Here is a 19845-nt window from a genome sequence, read left to right as displayed (position 1 = left end):
CAGAACTTCACAGTTGCTATAGGCAGTTTCCTAAGCATAGCATGTGGATGAGAACAGATGATCAGTCCTGCCTGCAGTGGGGTTTGGTGCTAGAATCCATCAGTGATTTGAAAATCTTTTTCTATGCTTACGTTGTTAAAAATGGAGCTCACCAAGGAACAGTACAGTAATGGGCAAGTATGAATTGTGCTTGAAACCTTGAACACATTAATAATATCTATTTAGGGTAGAGAGGTAAATGCTGTCTCCATTTTGCAGGAGAACAAATTGAATATCTTTGACTTCTCCACAGTGAAAGAAGACATTTTTCTTTTAGGTAGGGACAGGACCTCTGACTTCTGATTTTGTGGGCTATCACTTGCTTCTTTTTAAGACTATATTTGAAAGAAAACTTAAAAAAAAAAAAAAAACAGTCTCCATTGTCTTGCCGTTTTGTTCAGGCCTTGTCACAGATAATTTTGCACCATTTCCATTATAAGCCTGCAGATTTGCAAGTACTTGAAATTGTAAGTAATTAGAGTCTTCCTCTATGCAGCTCAGGCCAGTCAAATCCAACCTTTTATCTTCGGAAGGGTGAGAAGGCTTACGTGCTCAGGAAGAAGCCCCATGGCCCCCTTTTACCTAGAGCTCACAAGGTAAGCAACATTTCTCAGCAAGCTCCTAGCTCCATTTTGGAGGTGCATTAAGTTCTTCCTATACATGATGGAGCAGTGTATTGCAGTGATTGTTGGATATGTCTAGGTGTGCAGCAAATTACTTGGATCGTTTCCAATTTTCTGTGCTGTACGCTTAACTAAACACTTAAGAGGATAGATTGTCATTAAAAGTATTCAGTAAGATGATGATTTATGCTTAGGAGCTTTTCACTGAATCTAACTTTCTGTTTCTTCTTCAGGTTGATAGAGAATATCATGTGCAGAAAGCCTTATTTGCAGCTGGATTTCCAGTCCCTGAGCCCCTGTTGTATTGCAGTGATGTCTCTGTCATTGGAACAGAATTTTATGTAATGCAGCATGTGCAGGTTGGTCAGCCAATGTCACAGATTTTTTTTCATTCTCCCTACTACAAGCTGCTTTTAAATTGTCTAAAACTTATTGAAGCATACCAGGGAATACCAATATAAATAATCCTCTCATATTTTTAAAAAGTGCTAGCTGACAGAGATTCTTAGTGATTTCAGCTTCTCCAGAGCTTATTTCCATCTCTTCCAAAATATTCTGCTCATTATTTAACCTTTTCTCATTTGAGCTTTCAGAAGAATGTCATGAAATGACTCCATATTGCTGCTGTGAAAAATGTACACATAATTCAGAGGGAAAACAGTCAAGCTATAAAGTTATACAAAATTCTTGGACGTTCTGGAACATATTTGTTACTGGAAATAGTAATTATATACAATCATATTTTTCTTTAAAACTGAACAGGATTCTAGCTCAAGCACTACTTTCAGAATGAACGTAGCATAGCTCTGTGGTCTATCACTGTAGGTGTGCCGTAGCTGAGTTGATACTATTTCTGCTAGATTTGGGTAATTTAGAGTTTAAGTTTGCTGTATCACGTCTTTTTTTTTTCTTGTGGGACAAGGATATGAATTCAGGCCTCATCTCTTTCATCACATCCTCTTCTGTCTGCCTTTGCTTGTTTGACAAGTTGAGGTGTGTGCCAACATGTAGACAGTCCAGGGCTTTGGGAAATTTAGACTCCATGAAGAGCTGAAGCCCTGAGAAACAAGTCTATGCAAAAATTCTCAGTTGTATCTTACGTGTTCTGGGACACCTGTAGTGTGAAATTTGAGTTCTAAGGAAAAGCATTCAAAGGTGTGGATCTCTGTATAAATCAAGAGCACGTACAAAAAAGAAAGGAAAGTGGGAAGATTATGGGCTATCACATAAATGTGTTTGATATATATTTACACTGAAGTGTATTAAGAAAAAAAAGTTGGTGAGTTAAGTCCAAAAATATGATTTGGCTAGTAGTGTTGTGGGTTATCTCTGATACTTTATCTTAATAATTGTCTAATAATCCAAAAAAATAAATGTATTAAATTTGATTATTCTATCATCAGGTTGACTAGGAAATTAGAAATTGAAGAGTTTGTGGGCCAGTTCCTGGAGATGAAGTTAACCCCCATCCTAGTCACAAATCAAGATTAATAAAATAATAAAGCTGTGAAGAATTTCGCAGAGTGTATGTGTGGGGGAACAGTAGTTGTTAGAGACAATACAGTAACTTTTTTTTTTTGGCGGTACTTTCAAGTTTGAGGATCTCTGATTGCGTGCTCTAGTTCAGACTTTTATCTACTGAATATGTATCTTTTATTTTAATTGGCTTCCAATAGATATCCTGCATACTAATGATTTGGGATTACTGTGAATCCCTTCATCTGTTATGGGCAAAGACTAAAAGAAATGAGGAAGGAATTTTAGATTGTACAGGAAGTATCGGTTCACTGCATTTGTTTTGGCTCCTGAAATATATAGCTGTACTTCTCTTCATCTGCTGTGTACATCCCACCAAATATCTGATTTATGATGTCTCTAGGGTCGCATCTTCCGAGACCTCTCGCTGCCAGAAGTGGGCCCAGCAGAGCGTTCTGCATTGTACGTTGCAATGATAGAAACGTTGGCCCAGTTGCACTCCTTTGATTTGCAGTCGTTGGGTCTCCAAGAATATGGCAGAGGTCCAGGATACTGCAGAAGACAGGTACAGCTTTTTGAAAAATTCTTGTTTTGTCAGGTCTTTGAACATTTATTTGTTCGGCAAGCTAATTTGTTAATTTTAAATTACTTGTAAAAGTAACCATTATATTTTGGTTATTAGACATCTTCATTTATTTCAAGTATTTATGCACAGTTTAGAGTTAATGCTACATTCAGATCAATTCTGTAACACTGTTAAAATGTTTGTATTTTTTCAGGTATCAACTTGGAAAAGACAATATGATGTGGCCGCTCATACAGATATTCCTGCCATGAACAAGCTAGCTGAGTGGTTAGCAAACAACTTGCCAGCTGATGATAATGAAGAAACCCTGATTCATGGGGACTTTAGAATAGATAACATCATTTTCCACCCAACAGAGGTACTTGAAACGTATTTGTACGTTTAGCGCTTTTTGGTTCTCCATTTGTTTATACTTGAAATAGAGCATATACAGAGGTGTTTTGGTCATGATTTGCTCTACGTCAGTGTAAAGACTATGGAGAGGAAGTGCACATGGATATCCAGTTATTCGTTGCGTTAGCTATCATTCAAAACCGATTGACTCTCTTTGCAAATCTTAATACAAACAATAATTCCATCCTCTATACATTTAGACTATACATCTTTGGAAGAAACAGAGGAGAACTTAACTCCTCCCCATGCTCTTTGTACGGTACTTAGGTACTTAATGCGTTCATTAGCTCTAGTGCCTACTTGAAAGTCCAGAAAAAAATCATTTTACATTAATAAATCATACTGAATTCAGTGCAACTGAAGGACTTACTGAAGACTCATTAAGCTGCTTAAGAATCTGGTTCAGAGCCCATGGAAATCTGTGTTAGGGCTTCAGTTAACCTCCGTGGCTTTTGGGGTTGTGCCTGTGTGCATACTGGGTCCCCTTTGTCATCTGTTCCCTGGGTGGTCCAGGAACTCCCCAGGAATCTAAGAGAGTTGGCAGAGGGGACTGACTTGCGGCAAGGAGGCTGACTCAGCTCCTGGCTTGCACCATGAAAAAGCAACAGATCCCAACAATTCCCACTGTTGTGCGTAGATCAGTTGATAGAAGCTGACTTAAATATGTTGTTTGACTCCATGATCAGAGAATCTGGCAGTCTTGCAGACTCTTCTAGCAGTTCCTGCTATGGTCAAAAGAGTTGACCAAACTATATACAGGTCCTCTTAAACAATCTGTAGAAACTGTTTCTGTATATGCAGGCACGGCCATGCGGGAAAGTCTTTTGTACGTGGTTTAAGACTAGGGCAGTTGAGAAGTTTCTGACAGGAAGAAGGTTACTCGAAAATGTAGAATTTAAAACAGATTTTCATTGGAAAAAGGCCTTGTTTTCTGCCACTGTGTGAATGTTAATTTTTTGCAGATCTTTATGAAGTGCTAAATGGAACTACTCTTGCTGTAGACAGTTACAGTGCATGTTTTTAATTTTAAACACGTAGTAACTCAATAAAGATCTTGGATACTAAGTGTGTTGTACATTTGTGGATGAAGAGTTTTCTATTGTTCTGATCGGTCACTTGAGGCTTTTATTTTTATTTCTGATTTTATCTTTTATTTTTTAAATTTTTGTTATTTTTATTTAAGGCTCGCGTTTTGGCAGTGCTGGACTGGGAACTTTCAACCACCGGTCATCCTCTAGCAGATTTAGCCTATGCTACTATTTTCTACTTTTGGCCTACATCTCTTAAAGGCTTAGGTCAAGGAACTGTCTTCAATTTCAAAGACACTATAGGTATGAAATTATAATCTTTTTGTCATCGTGAATTCTGTGGTTGATATGTATTTGATGTGTTACTTTTATAAACACTAATTAAAAGTTTAATAAATACATCATTCTGCACTTGAAGAGAACTTTTCTGCAGTTTTCTTCACTGTAGATGTGCCAATAGTGAAGTTTAAGGTAGTTCTGTTTTAATAGAATATGAGTGAGCCATAGTATGTTAATTCAATAAAAGTTTACTTTGAACCTTTCTTAAAGATAATGGAGGCAAACATAAATTTAAATATAAATTTACGTTGATAATTGAAAAAATAAAATAAACTGTGGTGCAATAATTTCCTGATTGGAGTGGAGGTCGGGGAGGAGTAAGGAAGTGTTATGCTTATCTGGAATTCTGACAACATGTTTCTTTTTGGTTCTCTACCTCTCAGGACATGAGAAATGATAGATCTTATTTTTTTTTTTTTTAAACTATGTTAACAGAATGTTTCAGAAAGCTGAAAAAGCTGTTTAAATATTTGAAGAATAGGATGGAAAAATCCTAGAAAATGTTGAGCATCCTAACATATTCTTTCTCTTTTTTTTTTTTTTTTGATAGCAAACCCCTCATTTGAAGAACTGATTTCTATTTACTGCTGCTGCCGGGGTATTAGCACTACTTTCTCCAACTTCAATTTCTTTCTTGCTTTGTCATTTTTCAAAATGGCAGGGATATCGCAGGTAACACTCACATTTTCTGACATGTTACATTTTTATTACAAGTGTTTGTAGGTCAGTAATATTTGTTCAAAGTAAGATTTTTTTAAATAACTGGAAACCTATTTCAATTTATTCCTGTAGAAGCAGTATCTTAGATGCTTATGACTGATAACTCTCTAGCATAGATTTTGTTCTGCATAAAGTACATTGCATTAGATATTCAGCTGTTGTAAGGCATGAGTATATTTTTATGAGTTGCAGCAGAAGATCAGTTTACCAAATGTGATATAAGCTACCTATTATTAATTTGGATTACGAGTGTATATGTGTGTAGTTAATGTGGTTGCGGTTAATAATCATTACATGTATATTGCTAAGTTGGCTTAAGGGACAGGCAGGGCTTGCTTGCAGTATCAATGTAGACATACTCTTTTTGCTCTACTAATTTTTGTGATTTTCCTTCAGTTTGGGGTTTAATAACCCCTTTAGCTTCAGTTCTTTTTGTTTTGTGGGCTCAGCCTCTCCACTATATCAGAAATGGACCAAAAGCAGTATCAATATATCGCTGTAAAGTCTGTTTGGGTGCTATTTTTTTTCCTATTAAGAATACGTACATTTAAGTGTAATTTCGTAGTTGAAGAATTCACCAATCTAAAACAGAGACATTTTAAAGTGCTTAATTATACCACAAATGCCTTTCTTTTTCGTTGTAGGGTGTGTATGCTAGATATCTCATTGGAAATGCTTCTGCAGAGAATAGTCATGAATTTGCTAAGATGGTGCAGCCTTTGGCAGAAAAAGGGTTAGAGCTCTCAAAAAGGTAAGGGTGGTCTAAATTACCGGTCAAAGGCAAGGCAAAGCTTTTACAACGCCTTGTTTAAATGGTTGTATAAGGCAGCTTATATTATCATAAGGGAAAATCAGGTCTTACATTGGATGTTCACGTTGGATGTTCTCTAGATCATCTTTCAGCAGCACGCGTGACAGAATTTCTGGAGAGTTGTTCCATCAGAGTAAGAAAGGCGAAGAAATTCTGCTGAAAGTGAAGCAGTTCATGAAGCAGCATGTATATCCAGCTGAGAAGGTAAAAGCTTTTTGTAAACTTATTTATAAATGAGTATTTTATGAGAAGAGTTTATAAAAATGTTAACTATGTATGGAAGTCTTATCATCCTGTGTTGCTTTCTTTTTTTCCCCCTTGTTTTTCATGCACTGATGTTTGTGGCATTGCAAAATGTTAACAGAAATCAATATAGTCTACATGAATTTTTTTTGCAGATGTAAAGTGCTGTATGCATTGTTAATGAAAACTAAAAGTTACTTTTTAAACTTTTCAAGGTTTAAGAAGTACTCTTAAAGAAAGAAAAACTTTAGAAAAAATAAAACTTTCTAACATACCTTTAACAAAAACCTTAGAACTCTTACATATCAAGATGAACATGTTTATTTATTTCCAGCGTTGTACAGGCACATAGGTGCTGTGCTACTTTTCGTTAGGAAGATCACAGACAGTGGTTCAACCTCGTAAGTTCAAAATCCTAATTAGGTTTTTGTCTCCCTTTCTCTTATGAATTAATTTGCTTTTCAGTTCCAAGGAGAAGCAAAATCAGGACAGCACTTTGGTTTCCCTTTATTTTAATTGAAATAGAATTCACATCTGTGTGGCCAGGATGTTCAGCCTCTCCCAAATATATTTTTAAAGCTCTTTTTATTGGTACTCTGGCATCCTTTATTGAAAATCCTTAATTCTGCTGTGTTGTCACACCAGATGTGGCGAAAGAAAAAAAAAAAAAAAAAGTACATCACATATCTATCTTTATCCTGTACAGAAATTGTGAGTAACCAGAATGTCTTAGTGATTAATCACTAAGGATCATACTAGTTATTGCATCATGGCTACCACTGTTTCTGTGCATTGCAACATGGCTATCTTTGGATTTCTTGTTAGAAACTTTGCAATTAAGTTTGAGGAACTGATTTATCTTCATCTAGCATGGGGACAAGCATGTTGTTTCACTGACGTTTCTGCTTCTGTAACTAATCTATTCAGACATTTCTCTCAGCTAATGCTGACTATATGATGGGACAAGCTAGTCTGTTTATGTTTGCTTTCATCTGAAAGTATCCTGTACTGTTTTGTTTTCGAAAGCTTAATGCTCTGTAAAGTATTTGTGCATAACTTCCATCATGGCGTGTTGCTGTTTTTTTCCGGGACTCTGTAAATCTCCTATTTTAAGAATATTAGGGTGTGGTGTTTTTTTTCTTTTTCTCTTTGCTGTCAAGCAGAAGTGCAGAGAACATATTAATCTAAAAGACTTATGAATGCATCTGCAAAGAAAAATTGAGAGCAGAAACACTTTATATCCAAGGTTTCCTAAAAGTCTGTTGGTAATTTGTTATGGATTGCCCAAGGAAGCCTTGCAATGATTAGGTGTACTTGCTTTAAAAACAAACCACAAATAACCATGGAAGTTTTGCAGATGAGTAGAGTAGTGCTTATAAGTTATTTCTCATAACAGGAATTGCGAGCCAGGACTTGTAAAATCTGCAGGAAAAGGGTGATAATTTATTAGTTCTAAAGCAAGTTCTGGGCCAGTTAGACAGTACTAATCCTTGACGCTTGGAATGACTGATTACATAATCTGTTAAGCAGTAATTTTGATAGAAAAAAAAAGTATTATTTCAAATTAAAAAAATTATCAACTAGCTTACACACCTGAATTTTGTGATGAGAAGCCTGACTCGTAAGTGTCAGTACACCAGACTTTTATTTGTTGTTTTACTTTTGGGTTCATTCCTGTTGTGTGGTGGTACTGTTGGCTAAGAGTTGTGTTTATCATCAGAATACACTTGGCCTTCTACCTTTGTCAGCATGCGTTTTAAACCACTCTAAACCATTTCCATGTATGTGATAACATATTGACTGGGGTCATCTCCATGATGCATTTGAAGTCTTGCAAAATGAGGAAATTGCAGTTTGATTTTGAATTATATTTTACGTTTTATAATGAAACCAACTATATAATTAAAAGCTGTGTTGAATATTTTATACTGGTTCCTTGAGGTGTAGCTGCAGAAAAGAAAACATCATTTGTGTATGTTACACATGTTCTTAGCTTAAACAGCAACTTTTTAATTGTTTCTCTTAGGAAATAATAAAATACTATGCTAGACATGGAAATACTGAGGAAAAATGGAAGAAACCGCCAGTGCTTGAGAGACTGAAGGTATGGGATAATAAATATTCTTGAACACCCTAGCTGTAAAAGAAACAGACGTGGATTGTAAGAAATGTTGGTTTATTCTGCTGGAGAAGTTATTCTGTCTGCATGAAAAGAAACAGAATGAGGAACAGTGAAAGGAAAAGAAGGAGGAAGGATGCAAAAGGAATTGTGAGATACAAATGAGAGAAGCAAAAGTGAGTTCTGTGAGGGGTATGTCAGAACTTTAATTCAAAACCATACCCATTGAAAATAGCTGTTAAAGGCATCAGATGTAATGGACAGTATGCTAGGCAGGAAGGAGGAAAATGGTCAGCAAGCCAGAATTTAATTGCTGTTTAAAGATTTATTGCTAATGTTTTTCCTTGCTGATTCTCTGAACAGGAAATGGCCAAAGCAGAAGGTCTGTGGAACCTTTTTCTCCCAGATGTCAGTGGTCTCAGCCAGCTTGACTATGCACTAATAGCTGAGGAGACAGGGAAATGCTTCTTTGCTCCTGAGGTTTTCAACTGTCACGCACCTGGTTAGCAAACCCTGTGCTTTAACTACAGCACTGAGAACATTAAAAAGCTGGGCATCTTATGCCTTACCATTTGTGTCTGAGAAAGTAAACATGACTGCTCCTTTCTTACAGACACTGGAAACATGGAGGTCCTGCACATGTATGGGACTGAAGATCAAAAGAAAGAGTGGCTGGAGCCTCTTCTAGAAGGGAAAATCAGTTCTTGCTTCTGCATGACAGGTAATTTTTTTCTCAAAAAAAGAAAATGAGAAGCAAGTGGCAGAAATTTCAGAATGACGCATGCAAACAGTATAAAACGGCAAATTGTTATATGTTAATGAATTCATACAGACATTTCCGCAGTACCTGTGAATCTGATTGAATATGAAATCACCTCTACGGTATTGAGTGCAAGGTGAAACACCCTTGTTGCCCTTTCCTGGTAGTTACTATTCCTCGTACTTTACCATATTATCACTTCCATATGCTTTCAATTTAGTTTGAGTAGTAGCAAAACACATTTTTATTCTACAAACCAGATTTATGATAGAATTTATCCTGTTCTTTTAAATGTGTTTTGGGGATTCCCCAGAAACATTCATATAAATATAAGTATATTTATTCTGGTTTAGGTTTTGTAATTTCACAGTATGTCACAGGTAGAGGTTTTAAGGCATAACCTGAAGATAAATTGGAGAACCTACAAAGGATTTACTTTGTCTGTAGATCAGCATTGTATTCATTTTTGCTCTTAAAAGCTTGTGGTATTCAGCATTTCTGGAAAGCCTGGCTTTTCATATAGGAAGGTAGCTTTTGAACATGTGATGTCAAAATCTTTATCTTCCCGTGTCAGAAGGAGTTGAGAGAACCCTGTCTTGCAGATGTGGTCTCTTTATTTTGCAATTCCTGTGTCACTGTGTTCCCCAAGAGGCAAAAGATGCTTTCACTTTAAAGAAGGTGGCCTACTCTGTTCTAGATGATCAATGACAACACCTTGCTGGCAATTGCTTTCTGTAACCTATTTCATGATCCATCACAAAAGTAGTTTGAATCTCTGTATTTTCATTTGACAAGTGTCTAGGAGAACGAAGGCTGAGATACGACTGTTATCTGTAAGTACATCGGGAAGGGGAAGGATTTAAAAACACCATGGAAGGAAGAAGGATGTTTACTATAAAGAGTAGTCTGAGTTCAGAAACAAGCAAGTTTAAAGTGGCTACGAATAACGTGTTATTAGAAAATAGAATACCTCTGATCACTAGTAGAGTGAGGTTCTGAAAACAGCTTTTCTGCTGGGAGCAAAACAGCGATGCTGTCTTCAGAGTATGTCTAGATACCTATATTTTTGTGGTGGTACTACCTGTGTATTTAATTCAGTGAAGTGTATTTGTTGTTTTTTTTTTTTCCTTTAACACAGAACCTGATGTGGCTTCAAGTGATGCAACCAATATGCAATGCAGCATTGAGCGAGATGGAAACAGTTACGTGATCAATGGCAAGAAGTGGTGGAGCAGTGGTAAGTACAGAAACCCTACAAAGAGTGACTATGTCTACAGTTCTTTACAAGAGCTGATAAAATTTGAAATGTTTGTCTTCCATTTCTGAAATGGAAAATTCTCTCTTCTTGAGTAAAGAAAATGGAAGGTAAGACAACGGAAAGAGTAGAATCAAGCTTTTGTTCTGTGAAAGTCCGAGACTTGAATCCCATTGGGGTTTTTGGGTCCATTTTAGAACCTCTCAATTTAGTTTCCAGAGTGACTGCTGCTGTTGCTCTTCAAAGTATATCTCTTTCCATCTGGCAACTTTCACATTTATGGTTGTAGTCTTTAAGCTTTGTTTTTATGAAGATGTCTTTGGCAGCTTGTGTGTGAGGTTTGAGTATACTGTGCAGCTTCTGGCTGATCTCACATGTGATTTTCATACCAGAAACTTCCCAGAAAAATCAGTGGGTTGGACTTTGTGTTAAATGTCCCTGATTTTGGAGGACCTTTTTTTTTTTTTTTTTTTTTTACCGAAACATAAGTGATAAATTCTGGAAAGTCATCATTCACTGGGAGTTTGGAAGCTAACTGAGTTACTAGCTGTAATGAAACTCGAATGTTTCATTTTTGTACCTTTGTGTGGGCCCCCTACCTACACAGATATTCTTGTGCAATACCTAGACTCACCAGAAGATTGGGCTCGCTCTCTTTCCTAGTACCACAGAACTGGAGGCAAAAGCAGGTATGGTATCTAGCCTCTTGACCTAAAAGTGTCACTTGACTGCTAGCTGCTACCCTTGCTGTGGGACAAAGTCTCCCAACTGTGTGTTGCAGTTCCTAAGGAAGTAATGGAAAAGTATTGTAGCAGGTCATGCACAGAAAAATATTATTCATAAAATGAGTTCATAGAATCGTAGAATGGTTTGTGTGAGTTATCTGAGTTATAAAAAAAACCCTAAATGTTGCAGAGTAAGCATCGTTTGGTTTGTCTTACCCCTAATCAAAATAATTAGGGCAGTCAGATTTGTATAAAGACAGACTCATAAAAGGCACTGAAATGTCAGGAAGTTTGAGAAACACATACATGCAGCTTTGTCTTATATGTAGAATTTCCTTTTCTGCCTGGTTGGGTTACAGCTCTGTCACAGTCAGTCTCATTTTCTGCCTGGTTGTTTTTGTTTTTTGTGTCTTCTCTAGTCTGGGTGAACATGAGGATCTTTGTTTGGGAATTCCAGAAGCCTGACAGCCTGGTCAGAATGTCATTTCAGGTGCAATCGCTATGTATGTGTGAAGACAAGTTGTAATTCACACATGCAGATAGTTCTTAGCTTCATTGGAAGAACTGAGTTACCATGCTATGTATGGGTGCTTTGCACATCTACAGTAAATCCATGATGGTTTAAATGTGTCAGGCTTATGGTGAATGTGTAGGCCATCTGTTGAGCACTTCTGACTTCTCTGTTCATGTTCTGCTATTTTTCAAAATACTGGACTGAAATTCTGTAAGCTTTTGTCATCTAAACAGAGAGAAGAGGTTTGTGTCTTGTTTATGCTACAATTGTTTCTTGTCTGTCATTTTAGTTCTTTGTCTTATAGTCCGTAATTATGTAACTAGGAACAGTGTCTAAAATTGAAAGATTCCTGTTGGCTTTCATAAGCCATAGCTCAGGCCCTTTGTTAGAGTCCATAGGATGTTTGAAGGCAGGGATAATATGTTGTAATACCCCTTTTTTGCATTTAGAAACCTGATACATCAATGTATTTCGAACCTTTCCAGAGACTAATAGAAAACTGCTGTTTTTCTGGAATTCTTGCTAGCACTGGGGTAGAGGACAGCTTTGGTACTTCTCTATGGAAACACTGTAAATCCCACCAACCACCAGCTCCACATGGAGTCAAAACCTCTCTCGTTCACAAAGCAAGGCCTCTAGCCCTTCCTGATGGATAAAAGCCTCTGATGAGAGATGCCAATACCTACTAAAACAAAGCAAAGATGAAGATATGAAAAAAATGAAAGCCAGTGCACTTTTAATGTTCTTATATTTTATTGTATCTCAGCATAATTTAGAAGATTATAATTATTTCAGTGTCATGTTCGTTTTACAGATTCTGACTGGAAATTCCAGGCCCTGTGTCTGAAAATTAACTTAAAACCTTTTATTATATTTCTGCCAATGCTTTGACTTCAGTATTTTGGCATTTACATTTGATGTTACCTTTACAGAGATCTGGAATGTGCCTCCTGTAGGACACTGGGCTTGTTGAAGTTTAGGGTGAGCAACAAATGGAGAGATGAAGGATCTTTTTAGGTAGCTACAGAGCAGGAGTTAGTGTTTTTTGTGGAGGATGTTCTTGTTGCTATACTTATGTGAAAACACACGTAGAAAATAGTTTTTTTTTTTTTCCCCTGTCAATTGTCAACTATGAACCGATACCTCATTTTTAAATCTTAATGTTTTGATTTGTTTGTAGTAAACACCTTAATTGTTTCTGTGACTTTCAGTATTTGTTCTTGCTCGATACTTCATTTTGATAATGATGTTCCACTTTGAATTGCAGTGTAGTGTCTTGGCTAGTCTGCAGGTTCAGAGATTCATCTGAAAGCTGACTTGCAGAGAAACAGCTGTTGAAAGAATATCCCGCCTCCCCAAGTTAGTAAATATTTCCCCTTTTGAGTAAGGTAATGCAAATAATAGTCTATATGGTGAAGCTAATTGTTTGTTCAGTACGGTCTTCAGAATTCATAGAAATTTCTTCAGGTACTCCGTTCTGTTGTTGTCTTCTCCAGTAGCCGTAATTTTTTGCTATTTTCATAATATGCATTTTAAAGGAGGCGCCCAAAAAGGCATACAGAAGAGGGTTCAGGCAGGCGTGAAACAAAGCTATGCTCTTGGTGACCTGGAGCGCAATGTCTATAGTTTTACTTGCATCACAGTCAGTAATCAATAAATAGATGATATCTATGGCTCGCCAGAACTTAACAATGTTGTAAGGCAGCTGAGTAATAATGAAAGTAGCCACTACTGCCAGCAGAACCATGAAAGGTCGAGACTTTTTAGCGTTTGCAGATCTAAAGATTGCTCGAGCAGTAATTGAATAGCAGGTCAGCATTACTAGGAAAGGAAGCAGAAATTCCAGGATAATTTCCAGGATTTGAATGGTTGCTTTTAATAGAGTTTCCATGTTTGTTGGAAATACAGGAAAGCATTCATTCCTGTTATTGTGCTTCTTGACTTGGTTAAAGATCAGTTCAGGGATACTGAGCAATATGGCAGCCAGCCAGACACAGAAGCAGGTAATGCTGCAGCGTTTACCAGCTCTTCTGTGCCCTTGGGATCCAGAAGTCGCCCTGTATCTGTCCACACTGATGCAGGCCAAGAACAGCATGCTAGAGCTGAAATTCATGGTGTACAGAGAAGAAGTGAGCTTGCACATGGATATTCCAATTTCCCATCCCTGCACTGCGTTTGCAGCCCAAAAAGGGAGTGTAAAGAGCAAGAGCAGATCGGCGATGGCAAGGTGCATGATGTACATATCTGTCTTGGTCTTCAGTTTCTTGCAGTAGGCATAAATTGCTACCACTAAGGAATTTCCTGCGACTCCAACAGTGAAAGTCAATGCGTAGAACACAGGAAGGAATAATTTCCTGAACTTCCTCACATCGTCTTTTTCACAGAGATGCTCGTACATGTTGTAATCTATGACAGAGTTGAGATCATCCTCCTCATCCTCAATCCAGTAATCAGTTGAGTTGCTCATATTCCAGCCCATGGCAAACCTAAAAGTCAGAAAAAAAGAAAGGGGGGAGGGATGGGAGGGAGTTAAGGGGTTGAGAAGACAGACAACAAAGAAGTAATATTGGTTTCAAGCTTTAAAATTTTGTACATAAAGCACAACTATCCCATGGAGTCGATTGCTGAATGGTGGCGGAACACACTTAGTTTAGTCTTTGTCTCACGCAATGAACTGACTTGTGCCCAAGTGGAATTTCTTACAGAAGCAGATTAATGTGGGCAGACTGAATCTTAGGAAACTGCTCAGGATGTTATGCGCATAAAAGAATCTTATCACATACAAAACTGCCCACAAGTACCCAAACAGTTCAGAATCTCAGCTGTTTTTTTCAAGTACTACCTCATGATGGATTTATTCCATAAACACTATGGCTGTATTCTCACTGCCTGTTTAAGGTTGAAGTTTAAGTGTTCTTATCTTCAGACTGTGTCTTAATGTCTTAAGCAAGCCATGTCCTACAGTATTTTCTTCTGTTGTAACTGTTTTCATTGACTAATTTGCTGAAATTCTTTCTGTTCTAAACTAGTGTTGCAGAGCCCCATTCTCTTGTAATAAATGGGATTAAGATTTCTTAATAGATGTAGCAAGAAGCTGCTGAAAATGAAAAACATGTGCCCCTTTCTCATCTTCTGCAATGTTTCCAAATTTGAGGCCAATGTTACAGAAAACAGATTTTTTTCTGATACTCTGCTCAGAGCTGCAGTTTTGCTTTTTCGAGCTTTGAAAAACTCCAAATACTATCTCTGTTTTTGAGACAGGTGTTCAAATGAACGTTTGCCAAAACTTTGTGACAAACTATCTTCTTTAAAATATTTTTCATGTATTCTGTCTACTAGGAAAAAGAAGTTACTAACTGATGTCTTGTTCAGGGATACAGACCAATTAAATAGACAGAAATTAATAATTTCTATTCTTACTTGATATTTATATTGTGTTTTTTCTAAGTGAATCTGCTGTATAAATTTTAAAAATTGTTTTGGTTAGAAATTATCTGTTTGGTATGGCTTTCACCATTAATGACTTTGTTGAATTTTTTGGTTAACATTTCAAAACAATGATTACTCATATTTTAAATCTTGTAGTCTTGCCATTTACTGTTGCCTAAATGAAATGTACAGAATGCAAAGTAATATAATTCTATTTATTACGTTTATCAAGGGGTATCAATTCTGTGCCTAACAGTTTAGGTTAGCAGAATTTTTCAGCAGGGGTAATCTTTTGCAGCTTTATAATACTTCAAGGAGAGATTCAGACATCAGCAGCAATTGTTTCTTTTTTTAGTAGAAGGGGAACTGCTGCAGCCTCAGTTTGATCTCTTAGCCAAGATTAGAAAAAAATTAAAACTTAAATTGAAAAGTTCAGGCTGTGGTTTAAACATCTGTTACAGAACCTATCTGGGAATGCTTAATCCAATTGCATCGCTAACAAATTTGCTTGAAAGCCAAATGATAAACATTTCAGTGCAAATTTTATGAAGACTGGATATCACAAAGCAGTTTGGCTGTGACAGAGAACATGCTCTGCTGCATTATGTGATTTTGGCTGACCCGAGTCCTTGATGGAAACGGTTATGTAGTATTCAATAGTTGATATTTCTCCCTTAAAAATAAAGTCATATTTTTGGCTAGTATGCCTATTCATATTATGGCATTCCTATTAATGTTGTTTCTCAGGCACACGCATACATATGTATTACATAAAGCACAGCTGTCCCGTGGAGCCAGTTGCTGAATAGTGGAGAAAGAGACTTAGTCACAGCTCACAGAGCGAGCCACCTTATGCCCCAGTGGAATTTCTTACAGAGTCAAATTCATGTGGGTAGACTGAATCTTACAGCTGGAGACTGCTCAGGATGTTATTCTGCACAGAAAGGAGTCTTATTGCATACACAACTGCCCACACGTACCCAAAACAGTTCAGAACCTCAGCTGCTTTTTCAAGTACTGTTTTCTAGGAGATATATTAATAGGTATATTAATAGACAGCATTGTATGGTTTTTTTTTTGCAGTATTTTTCCAGCCTTCCAGTTAGATACAAATTCAGCATTCCTTTGTGTTTAAACTTGACATGGAACTGACTGTACAAATACACGTTGAATGAAGTTAATATTCCCAGTTTAAACATACAGACTTTTCTTTGATGAATTGAGCAATAACTGCTCTTCTACTGAACAAATCTAATTTTAGAATTGGAAACAAGCATGTGACTTAGTTAAATGAAGTCTCTCCGTAAAGCCAACTTAAGTAAGAGTAAATCCTAGCTCTTCTACTTGTAAATAAGATAGATATATCATTGTTAGCATACAGAACTGTAAAAAATAAAACAAAACTAACCTTTTGTCTGCAGACTGGTAGCAGGTACTGCAACTGAGATGTGCTTCAGTGAAATGGTCCGAGTTGGTCTCACACATTACATTTTGTCTTCAAGCACCACACCCTCCTCTGGAAGTCAGTTGCACTTTCATTTTGACTCACCAGTAAAGAGAAAAAAATCCTGCTTTCCTTGAAACTTTGGTGCTGAGGTCTCACGTTTCCTACTTTCTTCCCTGTTCCAACTGGAATGCAAGTATTCTTTGAAACATCAAAACTCCTATAATTTCAGTATGTTACAGTTTGAGTTAGTCCTGAAAGTCCATTTTTTCATATAATCAAAAGGGTTTAACAGATCACACGTTTAAAATGTGAAAAGGAGGAAAAAGTGGGAGAGGTCTTTCTAGGACAGCTGCCAGTAGGAAGTCGCTGCATCGTTTCATCAGGGCAGTACTGTGCTTTTGATGGCTGCCTACATAAGGATTTAAGAAAACCTTTTATCCCACTTTTTAGTAACTTTTTAGGGGATATAATGAAGAGGTGTATGCTTTTTGTGAAATGGAGTGGAATGTTTGCTCATTTGGTATTTGATATTGAACAAAACTGGGAAGATGATAGCAAACAGATGTGAAAGCAAGTGGCAAGCTGTCAGCCAGAGTATAAGCAGATACTCCTTCACCCTGTGGGAGAGTTCTCAGGGACTTGGATGTTACCAGTCAGGCTCATAATCACATTAGTGTTTGATAATATTTCTTCAGAAACTGTAGAGGAAAAATAAGATGCTGTTCTTTCCATGAGGCAATGTTTCTTCCACTTGCAAGTGTGCTGCCTGGATTATAAAGAGGCAGTGCTTTTCCAGGAAGTGAAAGATGCAACAGTTCTGTGTTTCACATGCAGATGTTAATATTTCAGCACTGAGGTATGGACTTGTGCTAAGAATTCCTGAAATGACTGAATCTTGCTTAAATTGCCACAATCCCTAGAGCTCAAATTGGTCTCTTGTACAAGTATTATCTTGTGCAGAGGGTCGGGAGCCTTTCCTGGTCTTTCAGAGCTTTTATTCTAGTTGGATTTCCCTGTATCCTGTAGCAATCGTATGAGTTTCAGTAAATGCAATATCGATGCCAAATGATAGAGGTTTTGGGCAGACCAGAAGTTAGGTTTCACTTTTTGGCACACTGGCTAAGTTGACACACCTGCTAAAGCTGGATTAGCCATCTGTCTGTGTTTCAGCTATTTTGGAATATATGAAAGGAAAGGTTTTCAAAGTGAACAGCTCAGAATGTAACAGGCAGATGTTTTCCACATTCTTCTAGCTTCATTTGTGTTCACAAGAAGAAGAAAAATAGATTGAAAGAGGAATGACAGACCAAAGAAAGAATGCTGCAGTGTTTGTGCTTAGTTCTGTAGAGCCTTCATCTTGGGCTGTCATAGCATTTTTCTGGTGTTTGCAGTGATAGATAAGGATATTTGGGTTGCTTCCAGCACGTCTGCTGCTTGCAAGTCACGTCATTGCTTAAGAGGACTGAGCTCTATATCCATAAACTAAGGGAGCCTTCCAGTTCTCCTGGATGGCTCTTGTCTCAATATTGTCCCCAGCGTGATAGAATAATCAGGGCAGAGCTGAGAAAGCTCCCTGGGGGAGCTTGTTATTTGTCTGTGCATTACCTGCAGAAAAGGCATTTCTATTGTCAGTGGCTAAGAGGTCCTGGGGGCAGGCTGTAGGAAGGCAACTCACGTAAGTATTGTGCTGTTACTACAGTGCCTCAGTTCCTCAGAGCTTTGCAGGGTACAGGGAGAACAGAAGCCTCCAGTCAGGGTACAGAAATAATGCCATCACATCATACTGCATTTTAGTATGGCCCTATGTGCTCAAAACCAGCAAAAATGTATGAGTGCAAAGTGACAGTGGATCATTCGACTAAGAAGCACTTGGGGCTGTGTAAAAATTGGATGGAAGAGAGGGAAAAAAACATTCCTAAATTCAGCAGCTGCTTTCACTGGCACCATCAGAGAAAGTGAGCTCTAGCTGGGCATCATGAGCAGCCACGTTCAGTGCAGAACTGAGCAGCCTTTGCTGATCTGCTGCAGAATCCCAACATCATCTCTGTCTTCCTGGCTGTAGCCAGTTTCCTTGCGGCCCTATCATAGCCTTCACCATATGCGAGTTAGATGTCCAGCAGTGTTACCTGGAGAAGACTGTACAACTACTTTGTGCCAGTAAGATAGAAAATAACTGCAGCCTCTTGAGATCTCCTACTCTCCATTAGATCTCTGCTGACAGCAGCCAATACCACGCTGCCATCTACCCTACTCAATCCAGTCTGTTCTTGGAGGAGAGTCCAGAACATCTGTCTGTCAGTGCCTAGGAAGTTGCCGAGATGGTAAATGTCACCACAGACCTCAGATCTCTAACTGGGAGAGGTAACCCACCTGGCTGACCAGTGCAGCAGGCAACCTGACAAGAGTTATAGGTGTTCTGAAAATTCATGTAGTAGATTGTCTTACCTTCGTCTTCCTAGCCAAAAATTTAAAGATGCGACATTGAAAAACAGGTAACTGAGTTGCAAAATGAAAAGCAGGTAATGAAATTGCAAAAATTAAGTGCTGTTGGCTTATGAAACCAGTAAAATTTGTACTGTCTGTGTCTGTGCTACATTTAGTACTCTCCACCATAAAGAACCCATATATAAGTTGATTTTGTGAAGGTCAGCATCTTGAGCCCTCTGATAGCAAAGGTTAGGTTTCTAATAGGGTTGTGATCAATCCTCTAAGCACATTTTTAAATGTCTTTGTCTTTGCGTGTGTGAGCGCAATGAAGGGTTTAAAAATACAATACATAAGTTAAACTTACAATGACTCCAAATGTAGCAGCATTGTGGTTTATAGATTTGGATAGGTTGTGCAGACATATATATGAAAATGCTGACTATAAAGCCTATCAATGTAGAACTGTATTTAAAACCGACCTTCTAAAATCTCTGTAATTTCTGTTTGTTGAATTGTGAGTTTCTTGCAAAACTTCAACTAACTCCAGCCAAAATGACAGGCTTCTCTGGCTCTTCCCTCCCCCTGCAGTTTCTTTGAATTCCAGAAGTAATATGTGAATGCCATTTATAAACTAGGGATTTATTCCATCCAGGCAGCCTGCATTTTCTTTCAAAGCACTGGAGTCTTTCTGAGACCTGCACTGGACTACAACTTCTTTCTGGCATTTATGGTCAAAGTTGGATTGAAGTGTGTTTGGGATTTTCAGAACTTTAGGCTGTAAGGAGTAGAAAGGCCAGGAATTTGTCCTTCTTTGATGTGTTCAGAGGGGAAGAAGTACATACGAAACTGAGGTATGCATTTGCCTTCCAAGAACTTATTTGTGCTGATGATTTAGAACTCCTAACCAGATG

The 19845-nt window shown here is 37.7% G+C and overlaps 2 protein-coding genes across 2 annotated transcripts in view; one reads left to right on the top strand and one right to left on the bottom strand.

Moving 5' to 3' along the window:
• Positions 1-19845, top strand: part of ACAD11 (acyl-CoA dehydrogenase family member 11) — a 29602-nt gene that overhangs the window by 1345 nt on the left and 8412 nt on the right. The window contains exons 2-13 of the mRNA XM_048054484.2: positions 536-635; positions 896-1021; positions 2542-2703; positions 2918-3082; positions 4301-4448; positions 5035-5156; positions 5849-5955; positions 6096-6219; positions 8285-8362; positions 8741-8879; positions 8991-9098; positions 10276-10374. Of these exons, the coding sequence (XP_047910441.2) occupies positions 536-635; positions 896-1021; positions 2542-2703; positions 2918-3082; positions 4301-4448; positions 5035-5156; positions 5849-5955; positions 6096-6219; positions 8285-8362; positions 8741-8879; positions 8991-9098; positions 10276-10374 (1478 nt within the window). The remainder of the gene's footprint in view (positions 1-535; positions 636-895; positions 1022-2541; positions 2704-2917; positions 3083-4300; positions 4449-5034; positions 5157-5848; positions 5956-6095; positions 6220-8284; positions 8363-8740; positions 8880-8990; positions 9099-10275; positions 10375-19845) is intronic.
• On the bottom strand, positions 12366-19780 carry ACKR4 (atypical chemokine receptor 4). The gene is made up of 2 exons (XM_013197765.3): positions 16469-19780; positions 12366-14117 (listed from the first exon to the last, which is right to left on the bottom strand). The coding sequence occupies exons 1-2, from the start codon at positions 16543-16545 to the stop codon at positions 13037-13039; spliced, it is 1158 nt and encodes a 385-aa protein (XP_013053219.1). The 5' UTR covers positions 16546-19780; the 3' UTR covers positions 12366-13036.

The sequence above is a fragment of the Anser cygnoides genome, chromosome 2, assembly GCF_040182565.1.
Source record: "Anser cygnoides isolate HZ-2024a breed goose chromosome 2, Taihu_goose_T2T_genome, whole genome shotgun sequence".
NCBI classification, from domain to species: Eukaryota; Metazoa; Chordata; class Aves; order Anseriformes; family Anatidae; genus Anser; species Anser cygnoides.
Note: the sequence above shows the minus strand (reverse complement) of the source record. Positions and strands in the feature narration are given on the sequence as shown.